The sequence below is a fragment of the Lichenostomus cassidix genome, chromosome 2, assembly GCF_008360975.1.
Source record: "Lichenostomus cassidix isolate B80296 chromosome 2, HeHo_3.0, whole genome shotgun sequence".
NCBI classification, from domain to species: Eukaryota; Metazoa; Chordata; class Aves; order Passeriformes; family Meliphagidae; genus Lichenostomus; species Lichenostomus cassidix.
Window position 1 is genome coordinate 6049467 of NC_139482.1, and position 26224 is coordinate 6075690.

The 26224-nt window shown below is 41.2% G+C and overlaps 1 protein-coding gene across 3 annotated transcripts in view; it reads left to right on the top strand.

The window, feature by feature from the left end:
* The first annotated feature begins 4932 nt into the window (after window positions 1-4932).
* Window positions 4933-26224, top strand: part of GALNT11 (polypeptide N-acetylgalactosaminyltransferase 11) — a 46966-nt gene continuing 25674 nt past the window's right edge. The window contains exons 1-4 of one of the 3 annotated variants that reach the window (XM_085050229.1): window positions 4933-5068; window positions 20608-20940; window positions 24545-24668; window positions 26031-26197. In XM_085050229.1, the coding sequence (XP_084906355.1) occupies window positions 20646-20940; window positions 24545-24668; window positions 26031-26197 (586 nt within the window). In that variant the 5' untranslated portion in view covers window positions 4933-5068; window positions 20608-20645. Of the gene's footprint in view, window positions 5069-11672; window positions 11828-12252; window positions 12386-20607; window positions 20941-24544; window positions 24669-26030; window positions 26198-26224 lie in introns of those variants that run through there. The other 2 variants (XM_085050230.1, XM_085050231.1) reach the window with 2 other exon arrangements.

Consider the following 26224-nt stretch of genomic DNA (forward strand, 5'->3'; position numbering starts at 1 on the left):
ACAGCGAATTAGGTTTGCTCTCTTTCTCATCTTAAAGAGCAGGACATTTGAGAGATGCTCTGCTGACACCAGCAATGCTAGAAGGGAATCTTTATTATTTATTATTATTTACTGCACTATTAAGGCATTCTGTCAATAAATAGCAAATGTGTAGGAGCATAGCTGGTGCCCAAGGCAGTTTGAAAAGCACGAACGCTCTTTCATTTCTTGTTGTAGGACGTCCAAAAATAAACTCTTGAGCTTGTTGACTTGTTTTGTTAGAACTTTTATCAGCCCAAGAGGACAGCATTAGTGCTAAATGTTTTGTATTTCCAACAAGAAAATGTAAATAATTTGAAATATGAGAGACTGAGGAAAAAACTGATTCAGCATTCCAAAACTCATGTAATTATCATCTAGCTTTTCTAGTTACCCTTCTTTCTGATTTCTTTGCCCTGAATCTTAGCCTAAATTCTTAGGCAAGTTCTGCTACTCTAACAAGAACTAACTGGTCTGATTCACAGATGACAGCATGCAAAGCCTGTCATCAACCAAATTAGTTTTGATTTATCTTTGTGGGGAAAAAAAAATCCCTTTCAGCTACAGGATCTAATGGCTTAAGAATTTGTCATTCTGGGTGTCAGCAGCAGAATCTGTGGATGTCCCAGAACTCTTGGCCATTGGGTATCTTCTAGGCTTAGGGGACCATGCAACTGTGTTCAAAGTGTCATTTCATATCCATGCACCATGATGCAACACAGTGACTAATCCTTCATATAAGCCTCATTACCGATAGATCTGAGTATTTTAGGATGGCTTTTTCAAACATAATCTCTTGAATTCTTCCCCTAATTCAATACTTGATGAATCAACTCAATGGTCTGACTAGCTCAAGAAACTTCAGGGAACAGCATTACAAGCTAAGCAGTATTCCCTCTGTACAGCCTGGAAGAGCCTACAAATTCTGACACCTAGACTGAAGAGTCCCCATGCCAATGGCTTCATCTGCATAAAAATTCCTCCTACAGTCGATACAGAACTACTCAGTACAGTTGATGAAGCTAAGAGCTACTCAGCTGTTCAGAATACACTGATATATCTGCCTTGAGGTGGTCTGAACAGCTTGCTGTGCAACCACAAGTAGGGTTCAGCTTGCCAACCATCTGTGCTCAGTGACAACTGTGGTGGACTGAGATATCAACGATTTCCACATGAGGTTTCAGACAGAACAGTTTTTTTAGGATACCTGCTGCTTCTTGGAGCAGGAGGCCAGGTAGAAAACTCCACAGTGCCTAAACTGGCACTGGATGCCTGCATTTATGTAGCTAAATCCCACAATAATTCTCTGCTGAGTACAAGGGGAGCTTAGACATCTGGTTCACATGGAGACACCTACACACTGAAAACCAAATTTAGGTGCCTTAATCTGCTGGCTGAATCCATCCCTATACTTGGAGATTTCCTCAGCTGGCAGCTGCATTAGCATTATGCATAAGAGGCTTCAGTGGACATTTTTCTCATTTCCATTTCTAATCCACTCATGAGAACATTTATACTTTTGGCCTCTCCAATACACTTGCAGCAATTTACAACTGCAACTCTAGAGAAAACATACTCTCTTTTGTTTGTTTTAAATTTATTGCCTGGAAGTTTTACTCAGGACATCTAAATCTTATGCTAGAAGAAACACAGAATTCACTTTCTCTATGACAATAGATATTTTTACCATTAACACATTCCTTCATAGTCTTTTTCAAAATTAAACTATTCAAGTGTATTTAAACATTTTTTTTTAAAGGAAGTAAAAAACCTCCAGTAATCAGTTCATTGCTTTTCTCTCTACCTTTTCCCTGTACCTTTAGAGAGAATTCCACACAATATTTAAGATGTGCAAGAATTTTTGATTTTACAAATCTTCCCATCTTGTTCTTTATTCCTGTCTTAAAGTACTGAATGACCTTTTTGCCTTTTCACCTGCTCTAAATGACAGAATTGATGCTTTCAATAGACAAGCCACAATAGCTCCATGGATTCTTTACTGAGTGCTTTTAGTACATTTAAGGATATGTGGGATGACCTTGTTCTACAGGCTTTTCGTCAGTGGTGGATAACAACCTTTCCTACTCATTCATCTGTTTTTGCAAAGCTATTTAGAATATAATCTCTTTGAGATCTCCACCTACTGTCAAATTTGACATATATGGCCCAAGATTTCAGAAGTACTTGAAAAGAGGCAGCAGAACAGATAAACCCATATACATGTTCTGACTTGTCATTTGACCTTATTTCCTTGGGAAAGCAGGCAAAAAACCCACTTCAAGTGGTCTGAAGCAAAAGTACCAGTGGGAAGGAAGAGGTCTGAGAGCAACCAGACAAATGTCCTGCTTCTTCAAACACTCCAAATAAACACTCCAGCACTTACAAGGGCTTTTTTATGCCACTCAAAACCATAATCACTTAAAAACTCTGCTAGGGGATGTGCCGACTGACTTCAGTCATAGACAGCCTGTAGGCAAACAATTGTAACAGGAAACCACTGAAACAAATCCAAGTCCTCTCAGTTACTGAAAGAACAGTTGGAGTTTTCTCCAGTTTTCTGTATCACAGCTGGTCAACAAGCACTACGCATCAGCTGGGGAAATTTGTTCTGAACAATCTGGATTTGGAAAAATAATACACATTAACTCTGTTTGGTTTTGGGGACATTTGCCTCCTTTTTCACAAAGTAGATAGGTCAGTCTAAGAAATGAGACAGGATTTAAAGAATATCTTTTGTAGCTGACTGTCCCCTTCTCGTGTAATTTCTGACACGTCTAAGACATGTCAACAACAAAAATGAAATTTCAGTGCTTGAGTACATATGGAACCCAAATTTTGACCTCAACCCACACTGACAGAGGATTACTTTGGGTTACGGCTTCTTGCCAGGACTTTTATATGAGTTCTTGTCTCTTGCTGTGAGCACATAGGAAGTGGGTCAATTAGTTAACACTAAAGAGTTATCACAGATCTTATTAAGCAATTGGGCTGGACAGATTATCATTATCAGGAATTTTGAGAAGTGAAACACGTCTGGTCTCAAAGACTTTGCAGTAAATGACGCTAAAAAGTAGAGGTTTATTAATTCTGTTAATAAAATGATAATCCAAGCACCAGGGAAACTCTTACTGATAAGAATGAAAAGAGATTAAATAGCTGGAATTACAAGGTGGGAAACAACTGGCCAGATTAGAAGGACTTCCAGGATAATGGTTCTGCAGAAAACAGATAGCATATGTGCTGAGGTTGCTTTTACCTAAAAGAGCTTAACGCACACTTGCAGTCCTTGGGCTAAATTATTATAAGAGAGAGATCAAAGCTGTGTGTTGGCCATTATGAAGCAGGAATTCTGAAAAGCTGTCTGGTGCGGGGCTGACTGTATGGCTATCTCCTTTAACTGCACCTTGCTTTCATCTTGATCCCTGCTACCTCTTTGCCATGCACCTACTGACCCCTCTGCAGGCTGTAACTCCTTTTTCTTTCATTGCAGCTTCTGATTATGGATTGCCTTTTTGCCCTCTGTACTCTAATGCTGCAGCAACAGCTCTTTGACAGGTTCTGGGTTCTGCTCTATTTTTGTTATTATAAAGCACCTTCCCCTAATCTCTGGATATTGGGGGCACTATTCACCAAAGAATGGGCTTGGTTTTGTCAACCCAGTTTAATTTCCACTTCAGTAAAATAAAATCTGCCATCTTCAAAGTGTCATTCAGGAGCTCAAGTTCTGTAATCTGGGTATTTACAAAATAAGCTCCCAGTCCTGACTGTGCTGAGCAAATCTGACAATGAGTTTGTTCCTAAGCCTCACCAGGATTTATAAACCCAACATGCCTTCCAGTTTCACCACTTTTCCTGGAGAAAGGACTTCTGGAACACTGATCCTGCACAAAGATGGATCTGTTGTGTGGTGGATTTAGCAAGCCAATGGTTCAACCCTTTACTCTGGATAGCAAAGATCTGAGGTGTCAACATGACTCTCCACCTGTGAGGATGTGAATTTTGTCGCTAAGGATGCACATTAACTGCCAATCTCAGGTTATTTCAGTGTAGTTGTGGTAGATTTCCCTCTGCTATCTCCCTCTTCCAGCTGAAGAAACCAGCCCCTCAAATTCCACACAGCAACTCCAACTATAGGGTGAAGGATCCATAGCCAGTCAGCCCAGACGTCCTCCATCAGCCTCACCTACACTCCTTTTTTCTTCTTCAAAGCCCCCAGACAAGTACAGAGACTGGAGTATATGTTTTATGAGGAGAGACTGCAGGAGCTGGGCTAGTTTCACGTTAATGAATATAAATACCTCAAAGGCAAGTGCCAAGAAGGTGGCAGCAGGTGCTGGACTCTTCTCAGTGGTGCCCAGGGACAGGACAAGGAGCAATGGCCAGAAACTAGAGTGCAAAAGGCTTCACCTCAACGTGAGGAAGACTTTCTCTGAAGGCAGAAGAGCACTGAACAGCTGCCCAGGGAGGTCATGGAGTCTCCGCTCTCTCTGGAATGTTTGGAGACATTCCAAACGCACCTGGACACATCCCCGTGTCACCTGCTCCATGTCACCCTGCCTTGGAAGGGGTGTTGGACTGGATAGGATCTCCCGAGACCCCTTCCAATCCCAACAATTCTGTGACTCTGTACTTCCAGGGGCCATTTAAGGCCGAAAAGCCCGAAACAAATACCTTGAGGGGTTGGAAAGGGCTTTAATCGTCACTGAGAGCTGCCAGACACCGTATAAAGCCGGTGGGATGAGAAGACACATACACAGCAAATCTGAGGGGAGCAGGGGAGTGAAAGCCGCCCATCCACAGCCCCGCGCTCCTGATTCCCCTCACAGCTCGGCAAATTGATGCGGAACACATCCCCACAGGCCCTCGGCTTTCCCCCTCAGGGCTCGCCATGTTCTCGGGATGCCCCAGCCCCGCCTGTCATGGCGGCGGCGGAGGAGGAGGAAGAGGAGGAGAATGGGGAGGAGGAGGAGGAGGCGGCAGCGGTCACATGGCGCCAGCGCCGCCACAGCGGGCAGTGCGGGGCGGGCGGAGGGGCGATGCCGCCGCCGCGGTGAGTGCGGGGCTGTGCGGGACACGGGCCGGGCCGGCGCCGTGAGGGGAGGCGAGGCGAGGCGAGGCGGGGGAACCGGGGGGCGCCGGGGTGAGGGGCAGCGCGGGGTGAGGGATGGGGCCAGCGGCCGTATCGGGCTCTGTTCACCGTGCTGCTCGGGCGCAAGTTGGGCTCGACGATCTCAGAGGTCTTTTCCAACCTTAATTGGTTGTGCCGTTCTGTTTTCCCGCCTGCCCTGAGGCAGCGGCTCCTGAGCCCCTGAGGCGGGCTCGGTCCGGGATGCCCGGTTCGGGTCTCGGTGAGGTGACAGTGTGAGGTGACAGTGCGACCCGGCCGGGTCCCCTCCTGCCCTGGCCCCGTGCTGAGGGCTCCTGGTTCAACCTGACCCAGGGAGACACCGAGGGGCTGCAGAGGGCTGTGCTGCACGGGGTGGGAAACAACGTAATGATTGTTCTTTATCGTCTTTACACGCATGTGGAGGAGCAGCAGCAGCCCGGCTGCAGGTAGACTGAAACTCTGCGAATGTGACCCGCAATGGGAGCATCGCTCCGTGCTGGTGCTGCTGGCGCTGCTCCGCTCATTGATTCGAGTGTAGGGCGAGGTCAGGCATTGCTTTTTGGAGCTCTCTATGACCCTGCGGTGTATTAAAGCTTTATTTATCATTGGGAAGTTTATTTGAAAACCGTTTTTCTTACCCACCTCGTTCCCCCTCCTTGTTCTTCAGTATACACTTATATGCAACATTGAGGCTTCTCTGTTTCTTTCAGCAAATATGTGTTATTCCTTGTGGCTGGTCTCCAGCCCTTGTAGTCAGTTCATTATTGCCATGTGGTATTTTTCTTCTTCTTGTGTGTGTGTGTCTTAAAGCTTGTAAGGAAGGCTGCTGCAGAACATACTGAAGCAAATTAATTGTCTCAAAGTTACTTGCAAGGCAAAATAAAGGCTCTCTGGTCCCTTGCTTGCAAGGAAACAGATGGATCTGAATAAGCCACCAAAAGCTCTGTGCTGCTGGCAGTGCCGAGCTTAGCAAGTCAGAATTTGCTGCTGTAATGTGGCACTAGAAGGAAACACTGTGTTCAGAATCCCCCTTTCCATACAGCTGCTTCACCTTCGTTCACTTCCTCACAGGTGTCAGCCTTAAAACTGCTGTTCAAAGTAATTAGAACACAGATGCTCTCTATTACAGCATTTCTGCCAAGCTGTATCCTGAGTTGTTTTTAATATCAGTTGCAGGGCAGTTGCAGCAAACCTTGCAGAACTTTATTATATAATTAAAGGGCAGCCCCTACTCTTCCAAAGAAAAAAATAAAATCTCATGACCTGGCTTTGTTGCTGTTCTGTAAACAGTCAGTGCTTTCTCAGTTTGGTCCACTTTATTTGTTGCTTTCTGCTCAAAGGAAGGGTGAAGTCTCTCAGTTCCAGCACAGTAGTTGTGCAGGTGGGCAGAGTTGTCAGCACTGTGCTAACATGCTTTGTCTTTCCCTGGAAAATGTATTTCAACATAAGATCAAATACCTTTTCTCCTTAGAAAGAGTAGCCTGGTAGTCTGTAAGTGATATTGGATATTCTTGTGTGTGTTATGAGCTAGATTCTGCTCCTTTTTGTTTTTCATATGGATGTCTTCTTAATAGGAAACTATTCCTAGGCATCTCTGATTAGCTTAATCTGATCCAAGTGCAGGCTGTGCCCAGGGAAGGATGGTACCAGCCTGTTCCTGTCAGTATGTTTCTGTCCTGCTACCCCGTAGAGAATCTCTAAATATGTGAAATAGTCCAGCTGGGATTCCTAGGCCTCATTTTAGAACAGCATAAATGTCCAGGTGGTTCCAGATAAGAGGCTTTTGATTAACTAGCAATTGGCCTCCCTCAGAAGAACTGTCTCTGAAGAACTGCATGCCTTCTGCATAAGCTTTTCCTCATCTCTGGGTAAGATAAGCTCCTGCAGAGTTTTAGGAGCTCTTCTGCAGCAGGGAAGGAAAGAAATAACAGTGCAGCTCTAATGAGCCTTCATCTCCCAGCCTCAGATGAGGATGCCAGCAGGCTAAGTGGCATTTGTTCTGCTGTAAGAGAGTCTGACTGCAGATTTCAGGGCCAGGCTTCCGCTATCTAATCACATTGTCAGAGGGTGCAAATCAATACTTCATTATGCACAGGAGTAATACTGGATAGAGTTCCTGAAAAGCTTCTCTGTAATGGTAGTTTATGAGAATGGGTGAATCTGATCAGCATTTTCATAGTGATGTAAAATAACTCTAGGTGTGATTGAAGCATTTTAGGAGGCAGAAAGCCCAGAAACAGCAGGGCAGTGGAAATGAAGATAAATTATTAGTATTTTGAAAATTTATCTGTACAAAACAGGCTTCCTCACAGTAAGTAATGGAAACCCCAACTTTTTAATGGTAGGTATAGGGCATGAGAAGTAAAAGGAGACTTCTGCTGAGGAGAAAAGGTAAAACTTCCAAAGATTACAATCATTCCTTTCTATGACTGTTGTTTGTTGACTTCCTAAACCGTTCCATCTGCCTGGCTAGGTGATACTGCAGCTGCAGGTATCCTTAAAGTCAAGTAATTTCCTTTAGTACCATTAATTTTGGAGAGGTGTTGGAATACAACTATGTTGCTTGCTGTTGCAGAGCAAAAGTATGTTCATGTAGTGCAAGCACAGAAATGAATTTATTTTTTCTTTCTCAAAAAGTATTACAGAGGTGAAGTCTGTCTCAAGCCTGTTAGAGTATGGGAGGCAGATAAACTGCCTTCTTATCTAAGGTTTCTTTTCAAAAACATATGGTGGTCTATGGAGATGAAAGCTACTGTTGCAGCTACTGTAATGTATAAAGTACTATCAGTGGTAAGGCCTTGGCTGTTCAACCAGGATTTTGCAGCATGAGTAAAACCATTTGTTCACATCTTTTTGTGTAATAGTCAGTAGTATGCACCACATCCTTCAGCCACATTCTAGAGTGTTTCTCATGTGAGTCAGCATTGTGTAAGAATTAGTGTAAATGCTCTGTTTGAAAACTCTGTAATAACTAGAAATACACTGCAGCAAAGAAGGTGGAAAATTAGGAAGCTGATTGTACTGTTTTATTCAAAGATTGACTTCAAATATACTAAATTTCTGATATTTTGTTGTAGGAACATCTGAACTTATTCCCTGAGATATGAAAATATGCTAAATCTGTAATTAAATAACTGGTGGTGTTGCTGAAATGTAGAGTGCAGAGTGAAGCACCTGGAAAAGTGTGTTGTATGTGTTGCATTTCAGCCCTTTCTTGTGCAGTCTGTTTTGGCATCCTGAGCCTTTGCATGTTTGAAACTGGAACACAGTGCTCAGGGGTAAATCAGCTTTTCCACTGTTGACACTGATTAGAGACCCCTGATGCAGGAACCTCAGGACTTGGTTCTGCCTGCTCTGTGCTTTGTACTGAGAGCAAGGAGAAGTTGTGCAGGAGGAGCCCAGAGCCACTAGCCCATAGTGCTCATGGGTCTTTGATGTCTTTGGTGGTCTAAGTTCAGCTGGGAGCAGGTGAGCTCTTGTGGTTTTCTGTCTCATGGCAGCAGTGGCACTGCAAGTTCTGCATTTCTGAGACTGAAGCTGGCTGTGACTGGTAAGTTTTACCTTATCAGCTCTGCCACAGAGACTGTTCACATTTGTGCTCCAACCCCTCCTGCCATGGAGCTGTTTGGACAAAAGTAACTCCTCTTGCTGCTCGAGAGGGAAGGAATAAGTGCATGAAGAAATGCTGCAGAGTATCTGTTGGGGGTTAACTGCCTTCCTGCAGTAACTTTTTGTCATTCCTAAGACTTCAACTACTGAGACACTGCACCATTTAATAAGTAAGTTTTTAAATTGACAGGCTAAGCTAATAAACCTGCAGAGGCATGCTGAAAGGAAGGTACCTCAGTGAAGGGTTGCTACCTGCCAAACTGATTTAAGCAAATACTTAATGAATGTTAGAAGCATGTTCGTGGAGGTCTTTTTAGTTTGTGTAAAACCATCCAAATGTTGCTTGGCTAAATGACACAGATTTTCTTGTGCAGACAAGGATTATATTGGATGCTTTAAACCTTGGAGGTGGCCTTAATTAAAACACAGTTTTCCAGGAAGCACAGACTATCCTGTTTTGATTCAGAACCCCGTATGAATCAATCTTTGTAAGTATTTTGACTGTTTTGCCAGTTCCTGAAGCATAACATCAAGAACTAAGGATGCCACTGTCTCTATTGATACTTCTCATATTTGTTATTGAGTGTGTTTTCTAGAAGTGTTTCTTTTAATTTTCCAATTCCTGGAATACCTTAATTTTGTCAGTTAGCATGAATCTCTTATCTCTGGTGTCAGCAGATGTCAAGACTCATCACCTATGAACTCAGAGACAGCCCAGTTCTGGATTGCACATTAACCTTCTGTGCAAGCAGTGTTTTGGGAAGCATAGCTCCTACTGAAGTGGGAAAATGTATTTTTGATCTGCTATTCATTTTGTTGCAACATCCGTGATTTCAACATCAAAATCCTGAGTATGTTTTCTCATTAGAAACACTGGCAATAGATAAGTAGAAGAAAAGTGACCAAGAAGGAATGGAAAAGGAGTGGTCCACAACTCTTTCCTCAAAGGGATTTCTTGGGAGAAGGAAAGATTGAGTCTGTAAGATCATGGAGAAAGAGTGAAAAACTAACAAAACTAATTTTTGGCTTAACTTGCAGAAGTTTGCTCTCCTTACAGGCAGTGTACAATCTGTTTCTGCTAGTAACTTGTTAAAATCCAACAGTTAAGGTTGGATTAGTTAACAGTTTAGTTAATGCGTCAGGAGAGAGCTGAGACATTGAATTGCTGAGAATCTCATCAAAATCTGTAGCAGAGCAAATACTTCCACCAAAGTGTCCCTTGGCTCGATCTGGTACCTGTCTTGGTGCAGCCCGGGAGTTGGAGAGAGAACACAAAGTATGTTTACATCCTTAGGATTCCTCTCTTTTATTAATGTCTCGAGACATTTGTGAGAAGATTAAAGATGTAGAAAGAAATCTGTGTGCAGAAAATACTTTAAACTTTTGATGAGAAAATGAATCCAAAGCAAGGAGACTGCAGCATTTTGGTTTATCTCAGAATTTCTTACAGGGAAAAAATGAAAGTTCCAAATGGCATGGATACTGTGGACTCTGTGCTGAAGCTTGGAGTGAAGAACTCCAAGCAGTGCTTGTTTCTGGACATGAGAAATGCAGATGGACATTGAGTTCAGCTCATGCTTTTAATATTTTTCTGTTTCTACTTTTTTTTCTCTAACCATGGCCATTCACATGGAAAAACACAGGACATGGTATCTTGAAGAAATCTCAGAGAAAGTGCCATCTCTTAATAGCATGGAGAAATGTACCAGGGTTAAGAACTTTGAGCAGTTTAGAATGAGTTAAATATTTTCCAGTTAGAGGTGGTTTAGGGATTTAAACTGCAGCTTGTTTTAACCTCACTCCTAATTCTGGGGCTACATTTCATCTATTGTTTCTATTTTTGTTCGTGTGTGTTTGGTTTTGGTTGTTTTTCTTTTTTTAATAAATAAATCTGTATGCTAATATCAGTTACTCAGGCTCCATGAAGATGTTTGATCCTGGTCTGACTGAACAAAGTATTTGGATGTAAGATTCTGCCTACTGAAAAGGAAAACCCTGCAGAAAGAGAAATGAAGTAGACTTGTATGATTTGTGGGGAGTAGGCATGGAGGTCTAGGATTCTGTAATCTGATGCTGCAGGATAAGGTTCAGTGGAACAATTCCTATTGAACCAATTTCCAATTCTGTAGTACAAATAGTAACATAATTGGAGCAGTTTTGCATTTTATGCATGTTCTGGTGGAGTCTTCTGAAGTTTTTAGTGTGAGTTGGCAGATGTCTTTTGTGTGTTTTTTTGTATCCACCTGTCGGTATCAATACTGAGTTCTGTACAAGTGGGTGGTGGATGTCTTCTGGGAGCTACTGCAGAACTTGTACTGTGGCTGGTATCACAGGTTTAGAACAGACTGGTCAACCCCGCTTTTTACCACTGTCCCACTCAAAAGTCCTTCAGTGAGGTCTGCTTTGTTGACGGATTTGCTGCCAGGAATTTTTTGTGAGGAGGGTTGCACAAAGAAAGTCTGAATTTCTTATTTTTCCAAGTTTAAGAATCAGAAAATGGGTTTTCTATTTTCTTTGTAAAAGACTGGGAAAAAGCCCAAAGCACTTGTGATGAAAATTTCTGAAGAGGAACAGAAAATATACCTAGAAAATTTCTGTCAAGATGTGGAAATCTTATGAAGTTCCTAGTGATCTGGAAAATGAAGTGTAAAGGAATTTTTATACAATTTAATGATCATTTTCTCTAGCATTACTGTGGTCTAGTCTAGATGAAGAGTGCCACTGATTGATTATGTGAGTGGCAGGAAAATGGTCATGTGTATATTGCCAAATCCATGGATTGATATAGATACGAAAAATAATTACAAACAGAAAAATATATTGATGCTTTTGGGGCAGTGCATGCAGCCAAAAGAGTGCATGCAGCATTGGTATCCTCAGACCCATCCCAACTGACCTGTTTTCCTAGAAAAGCCCGTGTTTGTTCCCCCATTCCCAGCCAGGACTTGCAAGCAACAAAGCGTTAAGTTTCTGGCTCAGCGGTTTATTGTTCACTGGGAATGAAGACACCGACTGGATCTGGCTGCTGCTGCAGTCAATGTGCTCTCCCTGTGTAACCTTGCACTGCTTTAGTGCCGACTCTTCTGGAAAAAGGTGAGGGTTCTGTAGTTCAGCTGTTCCTGTAGAAGTGTCACTAATCTAGTTATTTAGCATGAATCTGCATTTTTGTTGTTATTTCGGGGAGCTTTGCAGACATAAAATGTGAGGAACAGCTAAGCAGATTTTAAACATTTAGAAAACGTGTTAAGCAGCTTATTTGTGTGTCGTTGACCTTGTAAGCTCTCTTACATTCCACATTTGTATATAGTGCTGAAGGGTTGTTAAACTAATATTTAGATGTATGGATCTTTAATGTGAGAGAGATGCATTGAAGAACAACTTGTGGGGTGTTTAACCTTGCTGTTTTCTAAGCTCTGTGAAAAAAGAAGGGTTGTATTACAAAATGCATTGCATCTCTGGCTTCCTTCAGAGCTGGTTTTACTGATGAAAAGAAAATCTCACTGTTTGAATTAGAAGAAAGTATTTATTAGCAACAAAAAAGGCAGAAGGTATTTTTAGGACTCCGGGAATGGCATGACATGTATTTGTGTGCCAGATGGCTTAAAGGAACATCCAGCTGAGCAGTCTACGGAGCGTTTGTCAGGGGGATAGGTAAGAATTTCTGTCCTGTAACTTGCTTTGGGAAATAGGCTTTTTTTGGAGGGAAATGGGGACACTGCAGCCTGTCTTCTGTATAGGACTTATTTACCCAGAATTGAGTACTAGGATTTTGGTAAGCTCATATTTCTAATCCAAGGGTACTTGTTTTCTCTAATCAGCCTGGACTATTACGTTACTTTTCTTGATGCAATGTTGTACCACTGGTTGTAACTAAACCTGGTGTTCTTTTCAGCTGTTTGTTATCATGAGATCCTGATTTACAAAAGAGTTCCTTTCCAAAACTTGTAATTGCTTTTTCCAATAAAATTGTGTCCTTAAATTAGAGCCCTCATCCAATACTCTCACTTCATGGAGTCAGAGTAATATGTGAGGAGAAAGGTATCCTTTATCAGTGAGGAAAAAACCCAGTACATTTTATTGTTGACAAAGAAGTGGAAGATGTTACTGCAGAAGATAATTGAACATTTCTTTCACGGTGCTTTTGAAATGCAAGTGGATAAAGGAGGAACTTCACGTTTTTATTATAAAAAAGCCAAAGTGTTTGCATACACTCCGGTATGGCAGCCTGCTAAGTAAAGCTTTTTTACTGGAGTTGAGAAATTCCAAAAAGCTTGATAAGCAAAGTTATGTTCCTACAGGAGGCGTTTCCATGTATAGTTCACAGATTTGAAAATCATACTCTGCAATATTTAGACATCTCTGGTTAAAGCCCAAAAACTGAAATACAAATCAGTAGATGAGTGAGTCATTTGACACTGGAAAAATAGTGAGGGCTGAGAACCTAACAACCTAAGAAGATGACTTTTAAATTTGGTCTGAAACACTTAAAGCTTTTCAGGCTTCATATATTCAAAGTATAATTTCATAGGACTTCAACAATTCATACAACTAGTCTATGTGCCTTTCTTTATAATGAGTATTATTGGTATTTTAAGATTATCTGTGAAGTGTTGCTCAAGATTTTGTATTCATTCCAGGAGGATTTATTTTAGGTTGTATGACATGGATTTGTATATCTGTGCTGAAATGACTAAACTGTTGGCTCTCAAAGCTTTGAAAGTTGAATTTAGAAGGGACTTGCAGAGGCTAATTAAAAATAGATCTTAATGTGTCATCTCATTAAAATGAATGGGAACAGTGGTCTTATGCAAGAGGACAACCTGCGGTCCACAGGATATTTCTGTGAATGAGTGTTGCTGTGACTGAACATTAACATGATTTAACATTTGTCTTTTTTAGTTCTTTCTTTCTCCTACCTTGCACCTCACTAAATAGCCTGGGTCTGTTTTCTTGGTAACATCCCTGTAGGTAGCAACAGGCTGCTATTTTAGTTCTCATCCCAAAGCTTTCTCTTCTGCAGGCTGAAGGAGCCCATCATCCTCAATTCTCATCAATTCTCACAGGGCAGGTGTTCCAGTTTGTGACCATCTTGGTGGCCTTTCACTGAACTCCCTCCAGTTTCCTGATGTCTATTTTGTACTGGCAAATCCCTCCTTGTTTGCTGTCCTGTGCCTGTGGTCTCAGGGAGCTGTGGAATTACACCCCTGGCTCAGCTGCCTGTGCTCCTGTGGGTTCCTGAGCTCTCCTTGTTGCACAGCTGTGCTCTAGCTCAAGCTTGGCCAGATCTTGGCTGGTCCTTCTCTGCAGAGCTGTTCCTCAGGCTGTGCCAGCAGCCAGGGAGTTTGTCTGTCCCAGGTGTAGGACTTGGCATCTGTTCTTGCTGAATGTCACACGATTTAGGCTCCTGGAGGCCCATCCTATCTTTATATGAGTAGTTATCTGCCTGTATTCTGTCAAAAATAGCCACTTAATCCATAAAGTGCAATCACCCATCCCTCTGTAAGGTCAAAAATTAATGGTGGTTTTTAATTAAAAACAAACTGGCAGGTAGATCCAATTTAGTGTTAAAACAATCCAGTAGCAGTTTTTTCGGTTTTTTAAAGGAGTTAACTTGTCTCAGTGCTTAGATCCTGGAGCGCATGAAACGCTTTTATTTGGGAGTGTCTATCACTTTTGTTCTGGCTGTATGTTCAGTGGATGTTGCTCCTAGTGATGTGTGTTGGATCTGAAGCAAAAGCTGCCCAAGGTATCTCTTTTTCATCTTGCTGGTCTATTAACTGTGACTTTCCCTGAAGACAGAGATTGTAATGGAAAGGTTGTCTGGAAAAAAAATAATTCTTGTGAAAATGCAGAAGGTGTGTGAATGGCATCTGTGTGATGAGTGCATTATTGCAATACCACTACTTCCTAATCTTGCTTCTGTTCATTGCACTGTTAATGCTGTTGGTTGATAGTGATTCAACCAGTAAATAGGAAAGCCTGCTCATGGGTAGCTATAACATCTTGTAGGCCAAGAAATGTAGAAAGAGGTAATAAAGGCTTTTAAAAGAGCAGAGTTGCATTCGTAAATAGTGTTGTTTTATATTCTTGTGTTGTGCTCCTCCCAAAAATAAGAAAGTAAAAATTAAAAGCATCTATAGAGGGTAATGCAGCAAATTATCCTAATACTGCATAGAAAGATAAAGCAGTTTAATGATTTTTTTTAATAGAGTGCTCTTTAAAAATGAAGATTATACACATCTGTTTCTTTCTTCAATATAGTTCCAAAATACACAGGTAGTCTTGCAGGGGAGCTGGATAAGCATGAGTTGTGTATCTGTCGTAGTTTTCTTTTTTTTTCAGAGGAAAAGCTGTTCTTGGAAGTACTACAAGCAGACTTTAAGGTTTTCTCAAATAATTTTTACTCCTATTTCAAAAATCTTGAGGTTAGTCTGATTCTCTGTTTGACCTCTGACAAACATGAGTTCTGGCACAGTTATGAAATATCTACTCATACGGTGTGTTTACTAAACTGTTGAGGTTAATCCAAGCAGATGTCAGTGCTTAAGCATTGGAAGGTCATAGAGTCTGTAGCAAATATTGCTCTTTAAGCCAAAATATTGTGGAGTGTGGTTGACATTTTTTGCTTCCTTTAAAAATATCCAAGGCAAGCACATTGGGCCAGTGTTACTGAGAGCTGCACAGGTTACTAACAACAAACCCTCCTGGACTGTCTGGGGGAACACAGTTGTATCCTTGTTGGGCCAGTTACTAAATGAATGTAAATGTTCCTGGGTGTGATGTATGAAATGAATGTTGTGGTGGTGTAAGGATGCTAAAAGAAGCTGCTGTGACAAGAAAGCCTATTGCACAGTGATTTCTGCAGCTCAGGTCTGGCAGGTGGGCTCCTGGAGAGGTTTACAGCTTTGTGATTGATGGAATTTGAGAGACTTTTACTGAGTTACTAATATTTAACCTTTATAGTTCTCTTAAAAAAAATCAATTATTTACTACTTGTGCAAGGAACAGACTTATGTACTGGAATTGGTGGAAATTAGAGAGCAGTATTTTACTCCTGGCATTTCTGGCATGTGGGCCTGCAAACTCAGTTCCAAGGCTTTGCCAGAGGAAAACTGTCAGGCAGTAAGTATATATCAGTCAAAACAGAGCAACAGGAGAGACACTGAAAGGCTGAATATTTGGTTAGAAATTCTCAGAATTCTGTGCCTTTCAGTCTTGGTCTCTTCTGAGCTGATGCTGATGGAGGCAGCTTCAAAGATATGTTTTTTCCTTTCTTGCCTCCAAACTGGATTGTAACTTCCTGATGTAGGAGATACTGCCACCTTGGACAATTTATGTTTGTCATGTTGAAGTGTCTCTGGATTCCTGAGTACACCAGAGTGAACAGCCATGAACTCCATGCATCTCTAGGGCATGGGAATGAATGCCTGTAAAATACTTAAAGGTGCTATCATTTATTACTTGCTCTGGAAGCTCCTATCTTGCCAAGGGAGAGGAAACGCCTTCTGTTTATTCTGGATGTTCTTTACAACATGAGTTTTTGGAAAAGACAATTGTTTGAGGTGTTTTTTACTTTTGGCAGCTTTACTGCTGTTCAGAAATGAAAGGGAGATGCATGATAAAACCTTCAAGCCTAGTCTCGTTCCAGTAAAATTTTTGAGGAACTGTACTGTGAAACAATTCTTCTTGCTGTGTTTAAATAATGGATTATTCTTTTGTGAATTTTAGTATTTTTGTTTGCACTTGAATAAATAAACAGAAACAAGTTTTAACTGAACTGTCCAAATAGCAATTTATTGGTGACTGGACTCCTTACAGTATTGCATAGGTGAAAATTATTCTTATGAGCCCACTGACATGTTTGTTTATCTGAATAATACAGTTCCACTTTTTTTTTAATTTCAGTTGTTTTTATCTAACTGTTCAAACCTGCCAGCTGTGCTTGTGTTAGCAGAGCTTTAGGCTGTTGAGTTAAAAATACAGATAATCTGTTTTTCTCATGCAGCATGTATCAGGGCTGAGAAAGATCCTAATACTTTGGATTTGAAAGGCATATCCTTTGCATCTCCTGTATTCAGGAGCAGTTTGTCTTCATTACAAAAAAAAAAAAAAGTGAAGAAAAAATAAGGATTTGGTTTCGCTTAAGTTTCAAAATCCTGCTTGGAGAAATCAGCTGGGAGAGGGTGGGTGTTTAAGACACTCATCAAGGTACTATGACCATCTGAAGGCAGAGACAGTTGTTGGATAAATTGGCAAAATTTACTAGAAGACTTCACAACACTGGAGAGCAAAGGAATCTGCACAGAGTAAGATCTGTATTCACTGAGTCTGCGTGGAAGGAGGTCATGGATGAGGTAAGAATCAAGGGTTGAGTGTCAGGCTCCATGAGCTGAGTGTTTCCTCCTGTGTCCTTGTGCCCAGCTGCAGTCTCCTCTCCTTCCTCCCTCTGGCATTTATCACAGTGGTTATTTTTTTATTGCACACTGAAATGAGTACAGGGATTCTTGTTTCTTGGTATGTTGAGGAGAGGCAGAGATCCAATTTTGTGACTGTGCTCTGTATGCATAGAAGTGTAGGGCTGGAAAGGTTCTCTTGGTTCCTCAGGGCAGATCCCAAGCAGGACTGACATGGCTGAAGACTTGAAAACCTTCTCAGGCCTAAACCATGTCTGTAAGAAGTCAATCAGCCTAGAACTGGAGTGTGCAGCTCTGACACAGATTATGACCCTGTGTCTGCTTAAATGGTGGAAGTGATTGAAATCCATAGGATGGTGGTTGTATAAATACATGTGTGTTGGTAAGTAAAGTAAACTAATAAGCCTCAATGTGCTTTTCATACACAAGGTTTAACTCTTTTTTTTCCATTCTGCCTTCAAAATTATCTAAATAGTGAGTCTGTATTTTCCTGCCAGATAAATTACCAAATGTCTTGGTTAGCATTGGAATGCTTGGTTAGCATTCTTGTCTTGTGTAGCAAGTTATTGAACAGGCAGAGTCTGTGCATTGTGGAGGTTCTGTCATTTGATTTAAATGCAGTATTTCAACATCTTTTTCATTTTGCAAAATGCTGAAATAGTGAAGGAGTGGAAAAGAAGGCGAAGCAGGTCTAGCAAGGGTCAGGTGGAAATAATATTTGGTTTATTTAGCTTTGGTTTGCCTTTGTTGCTTCTGTAACAGTAATGGAGCATGAACTTTTAGCCTGGTCAGAAAGCTCTCTGGAGATGGAAAGGATGTACAGAAATGTCCTCACTCTGGTCATTAGTAATTTATCCCTTCCTCTTTAATCTGAGTGCCTGATGTCAGTCATAGCAAAGTTTAACCTTAGTGTGGCAGGAGGTGCCACAGCAGCAGGTGTAGCTCTGAGCTGTGAAAGAGATGCAAGGAACTAGGGAAATATTTAATCCACAAAAAATCCTGCTCTGTGTGCCTGTGTTCTGACTGTTACCAGAGATAGAAAAGATTACATTTGTTTTTTCTTTGCAAGCTGCAGTGTAGATGTGTCCTTAAACAACTCTGAAATAAAAAGGTTCCTTCTTTGTTATAGTAATTTTTATCTTACTAGGACAGTTCTGTTCCAAAGTGTCAGTGCATATTAGAATTGTCCATCTGTGTTACCATAGTGAAGGGAAAAACACCTCTAGCAGTTTTTGAGGAGCATTATGTTAGGCTTGGACACATCTGACAGCAGATGACCTTCTGGTGGCCATGCAAAAAGAACCTGGCAAGAACCCAGATCTTCTTTTATTGAGAAGCATTAGCTGTCTGCAGAATGCTGAGCAAGAAGAATTATTATAATGAGAAGGTATAATTGTTTATCTGCTCATGTTCCTCTGCAGCCTCACATGCTTTTTCTGAGCCAAGGTTCACCTTGGTATGATTGTGTTAGCACAGGGTGTGAGGCACTGGGGATTGATGATCTGTACTTCTCTAACTGGTAAACCTATTCTGCTAGCTCAGATGAGGATTTTCTTAAATCATTTCTGCCCCAGAGCATTTGGTGCCTGACTAATTTCATGGCTGTGCAGTTAAGCAGCAAGATTTCTGTGTGACGGTGTTAGAGAGAGAGCCTGTTTCACAGAGGATGCAGTTCATCTGTATGCACAGGGTCAGCCTGAGATTTAAACCCTGTGTAAGACCTTTTTAAGCTCCTTGGGCTCAACTGCTCCATAGATTGTTGCCTTGCAGGAGTGAGAGAGTTTGACATGGTAAGAACAATGGGTAAATTATTTTTGAGGAGGGTGGGTTTTGGTTTTTTGCTTTACTCTGTGGATGTTTTATTCTCGGGAGATGATGACCTGCTGCAGTCTGGGAAATGTAAGCTTGAATTTTGATACATATTCTTTTTGGATGCAAGTCATTAAGGACTCAGAATCACATTGCCAAAATAAGCAATATCTTTATAATGTTCTCTGGGATCATTAACAGCTTCTACCTTTATTTAGTAATTTCCCATACTGAGAAGGAATAATCTGTTTGTTCTCATAAATGTTCTGATTTGTTCTTTGCCAGGCTGACCTGAAAACTTCTGGAAGTTTCTGACTTTTTGCGTAGTTTGAAAAGGGCATCAGCATAAATGATTGACTCCCACCCCAATATCTGTGTTGTTAAAACAAAATTTTTGCTGATTAAAAAGTGATTAAATTATTTCCTGACTTTTTGTTGTTTTGCAAAGAATTTGTTGTGGTTAGATAGTGATGAAAGAAATTCTTTGAGTCAGCATTTTTTCCCCTGAGTTTGGGGAACTGGTCTGTATAGTTTTTAAGGTGTGTGTGGTTTCTTTGTTAATGTGGGGGGGTTTTGTGTGTTGTTTGGGGGTTTTGTTTTGGTTGGTTGGTTTTGTTGTGGTTTTCTTGCAGGCTGGGGGAAGGGTGTTGAGTCTTTTTTAGATTTGGGGAACTCCAGAAAGCCTACCCAATTCTCCTTGCCCATAAATAAAATATTATTACCTGCTTCACTTGCTTCACTTTACAGTTTTGCTTATGACAGTAATTTTCAATATAGCTTGGAAAAAATTGTCGTATGGATGTCTAAATTAAAACTGTAGTCTGGGTTGCTTCCTTCCAGCTCTACACAGGCATCTCCTCCAGGGAGTATGGAATCTTTTCTGGAGTCTGCAGAGGCCTGCAGGAACCCAGTGAATTACCTTAGAGCTTTTTCTTCTTTTCCTCTCCCCGATCTGTTTTCCTTCTGTGGAGAAGAGTATCTGTAAATGTGGCTGTCTTGATGCTGTGTGTTGTTTAATTGCACCTCATGTTTTCTGGAACTTTTGGGATGCTTATGATGGCTGTTCTTAAATTTGGGGCAAGAAGAACTGAACTCCGTAGCTTTTTTGAATCAGTGTTCTCTCATTCCATGCTTTAGGATAGGATCTGAACTACAAAAATGGACATACTCTTGGGCAACTGGCTCAGAGTGGCCCTGCTTGAGCAAGGGGGTAAGACAAGGTGACCTCCAGATGTCCCTTCCAGCCAAAACCATCCTGTGAAGAATCAATTCCTTTTGTATAGTGTATTTAATTATATAGTTATATGTTTAAATCAAGGCAGACATATGAGAAATGTACTGTTGTGGAACAGAAATTATTATATAACTATTCAAAGGAAGAAATAATCACTTTTACCTTTGATGGTGGTTTGTCACTGGGCTCTTAGTGACTGCTCCATGTTTTAAAACAGTGGTATCCACATTAAATATGAAAACTGGTCATGTTTACTTTTTGAATGGGAGAGTGAAAAGGGATTTACTTCCTAAGGTCTGTGCTTAAAGTTTATGTTCTTAAAATAATTTAATAGAAGAGTCATCTATAGAATGTATTTCCTAATATATAAGGTAACAGGTAGCACTCTCAAAATGTGTGTTTTCGCTCTTTTTCAGGTAATTGAGAATGGGTCCTCAACGATGCTGAGTCTACAATGGGAAGTGTCACACTTCGCTATTTCTGCTATGGGTGCCTCTTCACATCCGTGACCTGGACCCTTCTGCTCTTTGTTTATTTCAACTTCAGTGAAGAGAACCAGTCCTTCAAGAATGTGCCCATCAAGGGGCTGGAACCTCAGAGGCCGTTTCCAAAAAAATTCTACCCCCGTTTTACGCGGGGGCCGGTTCATATACCTGAGCTGCAGCAGAAGGAGAATAAGATAGGAAATTCTTTTGGAAATCATATCCAGGACCCAGTTAAGGGGGAGATTGAATTTTCTCCTGAAATGGGTAAGTGGTTTTCAGTGTTGGTGACAACCTTAGTAAAACAGTAGGAGAAATGAGATGGTTTTCTGTAAAAGAAATCTCAGGAAAAAGTGCATAATGAAGTTTTGTTTGTTAAAATGGTGCTAGTGGCCCTCTTCATTAAGAATTACTTGAAGTTTATTCTACACTTCTTAATCCAAAATATACTCTTTCTGGCATTTACAGCTGTGCTGTGTAAGTCCTGATGAGGACTGGGTTGCAACACAGGTCTGCCCTTGAACTAAATTCTGGTTTTGGAAGGTTCACTGTGCTTGTTTCATATCTTACTCCTATATTAATTGGCTTCAAATACATAAGCTTTAATTAGCTACAGAGAAAGTCTACTTATATACAGTAATTAGAAATGGCTTTATATCAATAAACAATGAAGAGGACCCATTGATTTGGAGAATATGCTTGGAGTATGACTTAATCTACAAGTAATGTGTGTAGGACTAACTTAAATGCAAGATGGAGATGACAGTGGTTAGAACCAAATCCTGCTTACTTTGTACCAGCAAAAGTCTGTATGTTTCACTAGAGCATGTTTCATCAATGTGGTGATTTAGTTTTGCTTTTCAAATTAAAATGCTTTGTGTGTTTAAGCGCTTACAGCATATTCACTGCTGTGTTTAGGTGTGCAAACAGGCATGTTGTGTACTGGCTTAAAACTTGATTTGAGTCTGGAGGCCGAAGCTGAGTGTTGTGGCAGAGTGTTGGGATATTCATTTCTGCTGCTGCTTTGGGAAATACTGACAGAAACCTTCATAGCCAGGATTTAATGCTTGTATCTCCCTGAAGTCCACTGTCGTGACTGTACATGAATGGTGAATCACAAGCTTTGCGAGTTTATAGAACTTACCAAACTTCTGTTTCTGAGTTGGCCATTAAACCTGTGAATATGTTGGAAAAATCGCAGTTTGTGTTGCCCTGTGGCACTACAAGTGTTTATCAGTTGACTGCAAAAAGCCTGAGTGCCAAGTGAGGTGAAGGCCAGTCCAGAGGTGGCCATTTCTTTCCAGCTGTTCAGTATGGGCCAGGAATCAAATGGAGCTTTTTAACTGAGAAGTGCCTTGATCTTCAAATCAAGTGACTGGTATGGTTGGTGAAAGCCAAGGGGAGTTATAGTGCCAGGATAAATTCTACATGAATCATCAGGAGACAGCTCTTAGATGAGGTGTTGCAGGAAAGGGCTTCCTGTCTGTCTAGAGCCAAGACAGTGATAAACACACAAAGCAAAAAAAAAAAAAAAGAAAATGAAAATTGCTGTATGATAGTCAAAACCAAACTGTCATCTGGTAGGTGAATCTATCTTTTTTCATTAATCTTTGAGAGCCACATAGCACTGCTAAAGTAAAGCCTAAACTGATGTTTTGATTGCAAACCTCTTATTATCCAAGGGCTTCCATCTGCTGCTTGAACTGAAATTTTTCAGACCTTTTGCATGCATTTGATTCTGTTTTTCCTGAGAATGTTTTAAAAATACTAGCTCTCCTTGAATATATTCATAAGATCAGAAAAATGTGGTTAGTGGTTGGCTATGGATGGATTGTAGAATGAACAAATTATTTTAAGGTGACCACAGTGCACTGTGCCACTGATTATGCCAGAATGATGGAGCTGGGTGTCTGAGCTGACCAGCTGGAGACCTCCCTTTGGGAATGGATGTGGTTCACTGGAGGACTGACTGACCCCTTGGGGCTGCTAGTTCTGGGGGAATGACACTGCCACTGTAAACAGACCTCATTCCTGCCCCCACAATGCAGCTTTTCCTCAGTGGGAGCACTCATCCTGAGCAGGACAGCCACGAGACACTCCGTGGGTGTGTGCCATGTATCACACAGATATCACTGCCCTGCACAAATGTCAAGGCATTTACTATTGAGCTGTTTGATAGTACAGCTGCACTGCCATTGCTGAACTCATAAAAGCCACAGGGTGGTAAATGTAGAAGATAGGAATGTGAATGCGTGGAATTCCCTCCAGTATTCCCTCTAGTACCTCTAGGTAGACTTTGTCATTGAGACACATATTGGAGTGACACAGCTATGCTCCTGAGGCCCAGATGGAATACTTGTTTTGAAGCTTTCTTCTATTTCAAACTTCTAAAATGACTTCTCTTTTGTTGTTTAACCCAACTCATTTTCTCCAGCCTCGAGCTCAGCTGGCTTTTTCATAGCTGATGAAAACTGGAGAACATGAAGTGTGGAGGCAGGCTGAGAGGATTGAGTTTATTCTGCCTCAGAGAGAAGGCTGAGGACTGAGATTTTTATTGCTGTCAGCAGCAGCTTAATGGGAGGCTGTAGGAAGATGGAGGCAGACTCTTTCCAGAGTGCATGAGATTATGATAAGAAATTGGAGCAAGGGGATTTCAGTTGTGGTAGAGGAAAAATATTTTCAGTGTGGTGGTGGTCAAATGCTTGAACAGGGAAATAAAAGATTGTGGAATCTTCATCTTTGGAGGTACTGAAGGCTTTCAAAACGTAACTTTCAGTCTGAATTGGTCCATGAATGTATGAAACAAATTTTCCTGGATGTATGGTAGCATATTAACGAGGAACTCTCTTGTTTTCTGCAGATTTTGAATGATATGGAGATGATGGGCAGGATGGAAGGAGATAACTTACATGATCCTTGCTCACTTCCTCTACTGAAATTTCAGTGAAATTGCCTGTGTAGCTTGAAAATAACTGAAGAGAAAGCATCTCATTCTGTGCAGCCAGCTGAATAGAGACAATAAAAAATAATCATACTGTTACCTGAATTGTTGCAGAAGTGGCCAGAGGCACAGGTGGTGGCAGACACCAGGTCTCTCTCCCTCATGGACTTGTGTGCAGTGCCACACTGTTTTGGTTCTATTCACACTGGTGACTACGTGGCTCAGTGAGAGAAGCCCATGGCACCTAGTCAAGGCAGGCAGTACAGCACTGAAATTTTCATCTTGGCTTCTAGCAGTGCATTTCTTTATACCAACAATTCCTTCTTCCATGCTTAGTAACAGTTGCCAATTCTGCTAAAATAATCAATAAACAGCAGCTCTATTGGTGTTTTACTTGCTGTCAAAGTCCCAGGTGGGATAAACAAAAGTTCTTGCATAGCTATTTTTAGGTTACCACAGACTTCAGAAGTGCATGAAATTGGAGCTGCTGTTGTGAGGATTTTTCTACCATTCTAAATGTATTTCCTCTCTCAAAAATCTCATTACAGACCTGTCACCTGTAGGGATAGATGCTGATTCATTGTGTGCCAAAGTCTATCCTCTGTTGCTTGTTTGATGTTGGTTTTAGATGGTGCTAAGAATTAGAGGCCATGTGAAGGGAATGTGTCTGGAAAGGCAATAGACACAATGGAGCCAGCAGTCTTTGGAGGAGGATTTAATTTTATTACAGCTGCAAGGGCTACTCATAAATGCTGCCTGTTTGTGAGAGGGAGCAGAAATAGTTGCACAAATACACACTTTGCAAAACCAGAGGGATTCTTAAGAACATATTGGGTTTTCGGAGAGGTTGAAGCATATGTTTCGATCTTTCATTTCTTTCAAATGATGTTTTTGAGCCTGTTAACCAAACTTGACATGTTTCTTTTGCAGGAATGATTTTCAATGAAGAAGATCAGGAAGTGAGAGACTTGGGCTATCAGAAACATGCTTTCAATATGCTTATCAGCAATCGACTGGGATACCACAGGGAGGTGCCTGACACGAGAGATGCCAAGTATGTGCTGATTTTTGGAGACAACATGGTATAGTTTCATGTGCTCCATAGCTTGTTACACCTGATGTAATATTTAATATTTTTGGTATAACATTTCTCCCTTGCACTGTTGCATCCTCATGTGTTGCTGAAGGCAGATTTTTCAGCTATTTAACAGGAGTGCTTGAGGTTAGGGTTTTTATTATTTGGTCTTTTCTGTCTTTTTTGACTGAATATTTTTTCTGGAGATCTAATTTTTTGTTAGTTGCTAAAGCTATGTGATAAATTGTGCACTTCTCTGAATATTTACTATTGAAGAGCAGATAGTTTTCTATAATCTTTCTGGTGCATATGGGGGGAGGGGAACTCACCTCTGTTACAGCAATAAAAAGTCCCAACATAGAAAAATAGATAAATCTGCATTCATTTTTCTAGTGGTTTCTCTGGTGTGGGTAAGTGTAATGAATTGTATTTGCTGGTATGTCTCTCCCAGAACTGAGCTCATTCTAAGTAAATTAAAGCTTTTCTTCTATACTTTTGGGTTTTCTTTCATAGTTTCTTATTTTTATTGGATCCCCCCGTGCCTGGCACCTTCAAATGGCATTGATCTGTGACACTGTGCCCTGTTAGAAGTAAGGACAAGCTTTGAAAATAAGAAGAAAGAATGATCTTTGCTCTGAGTGGGATTCAGCCTGCAGATTAAGATGCTTAGATAACTGCTTGTTAGTCAGTTGTCTCTGCCCTTATTATAATTAGCAGAGATCCAGTCGGTGCAGTTAATGAAGCATGCAGAGCTCTTCAGCTGACAAAACACACTTGACAGCCTTAGGGTGAGCTGAACACTATTTAGACTGCACTGACAGCAGTGACTAGACTTAAGTGTCTTAATCTGCCCTCTGAATCCCAACCTTGGTTGTGTAAATAGATATTTAGCACCAGTGGAGGTTTTCTGGGCTATCCAGCCCTGTTTGCAGCAGCTGGCCAATAAAGCTGTGGTATTTTTGTGGGCCTCATGTCGTATTTGCCCTTCCTGTGCATGTCTGAGCTGCCTGAGGGTACTAGACAGTGTTTTGACAGCTGAAACAAGCTCTGAGTATCTTCTGTTCTGTCTTGAAGATCTGGGGTTCTTATTCCCACCTCAGTCTGTGATATCCTCTGTTTTCTAACAAGCAGCAGTGTTAACTATCAGTCTGTAATATATGGAGAGTAAGGTACTGTGCTGAGTCCTACTATTGACATTACACCTCTGGGCTCATTGTGTTCATATTAGGGGTTCCTCCTGCACATTTAATGTTTGCTTGTTATTTACGAAGTTTCAGCAGAAACCCAGCTCTATGGAAACCCCTCTGGAAATAGTGACAATAGCTCTATTCCCATTTGCAGGTGCAGAGAGAAGTCCTACCCTGCTGATCTGCCCTCTGCCAGCGTGGTGATCTGTTTCTACAACGAGGCTCTCTCCGCCCTGCTCCGCACAGTGCACAGCGTCCTGGATCGCACTCCTGCTCACCTCCTGCACGAAATCATCCTGGTGGATGACAACAGTGAATTGGGTGAGACACCCTCTCAGCAATATTACA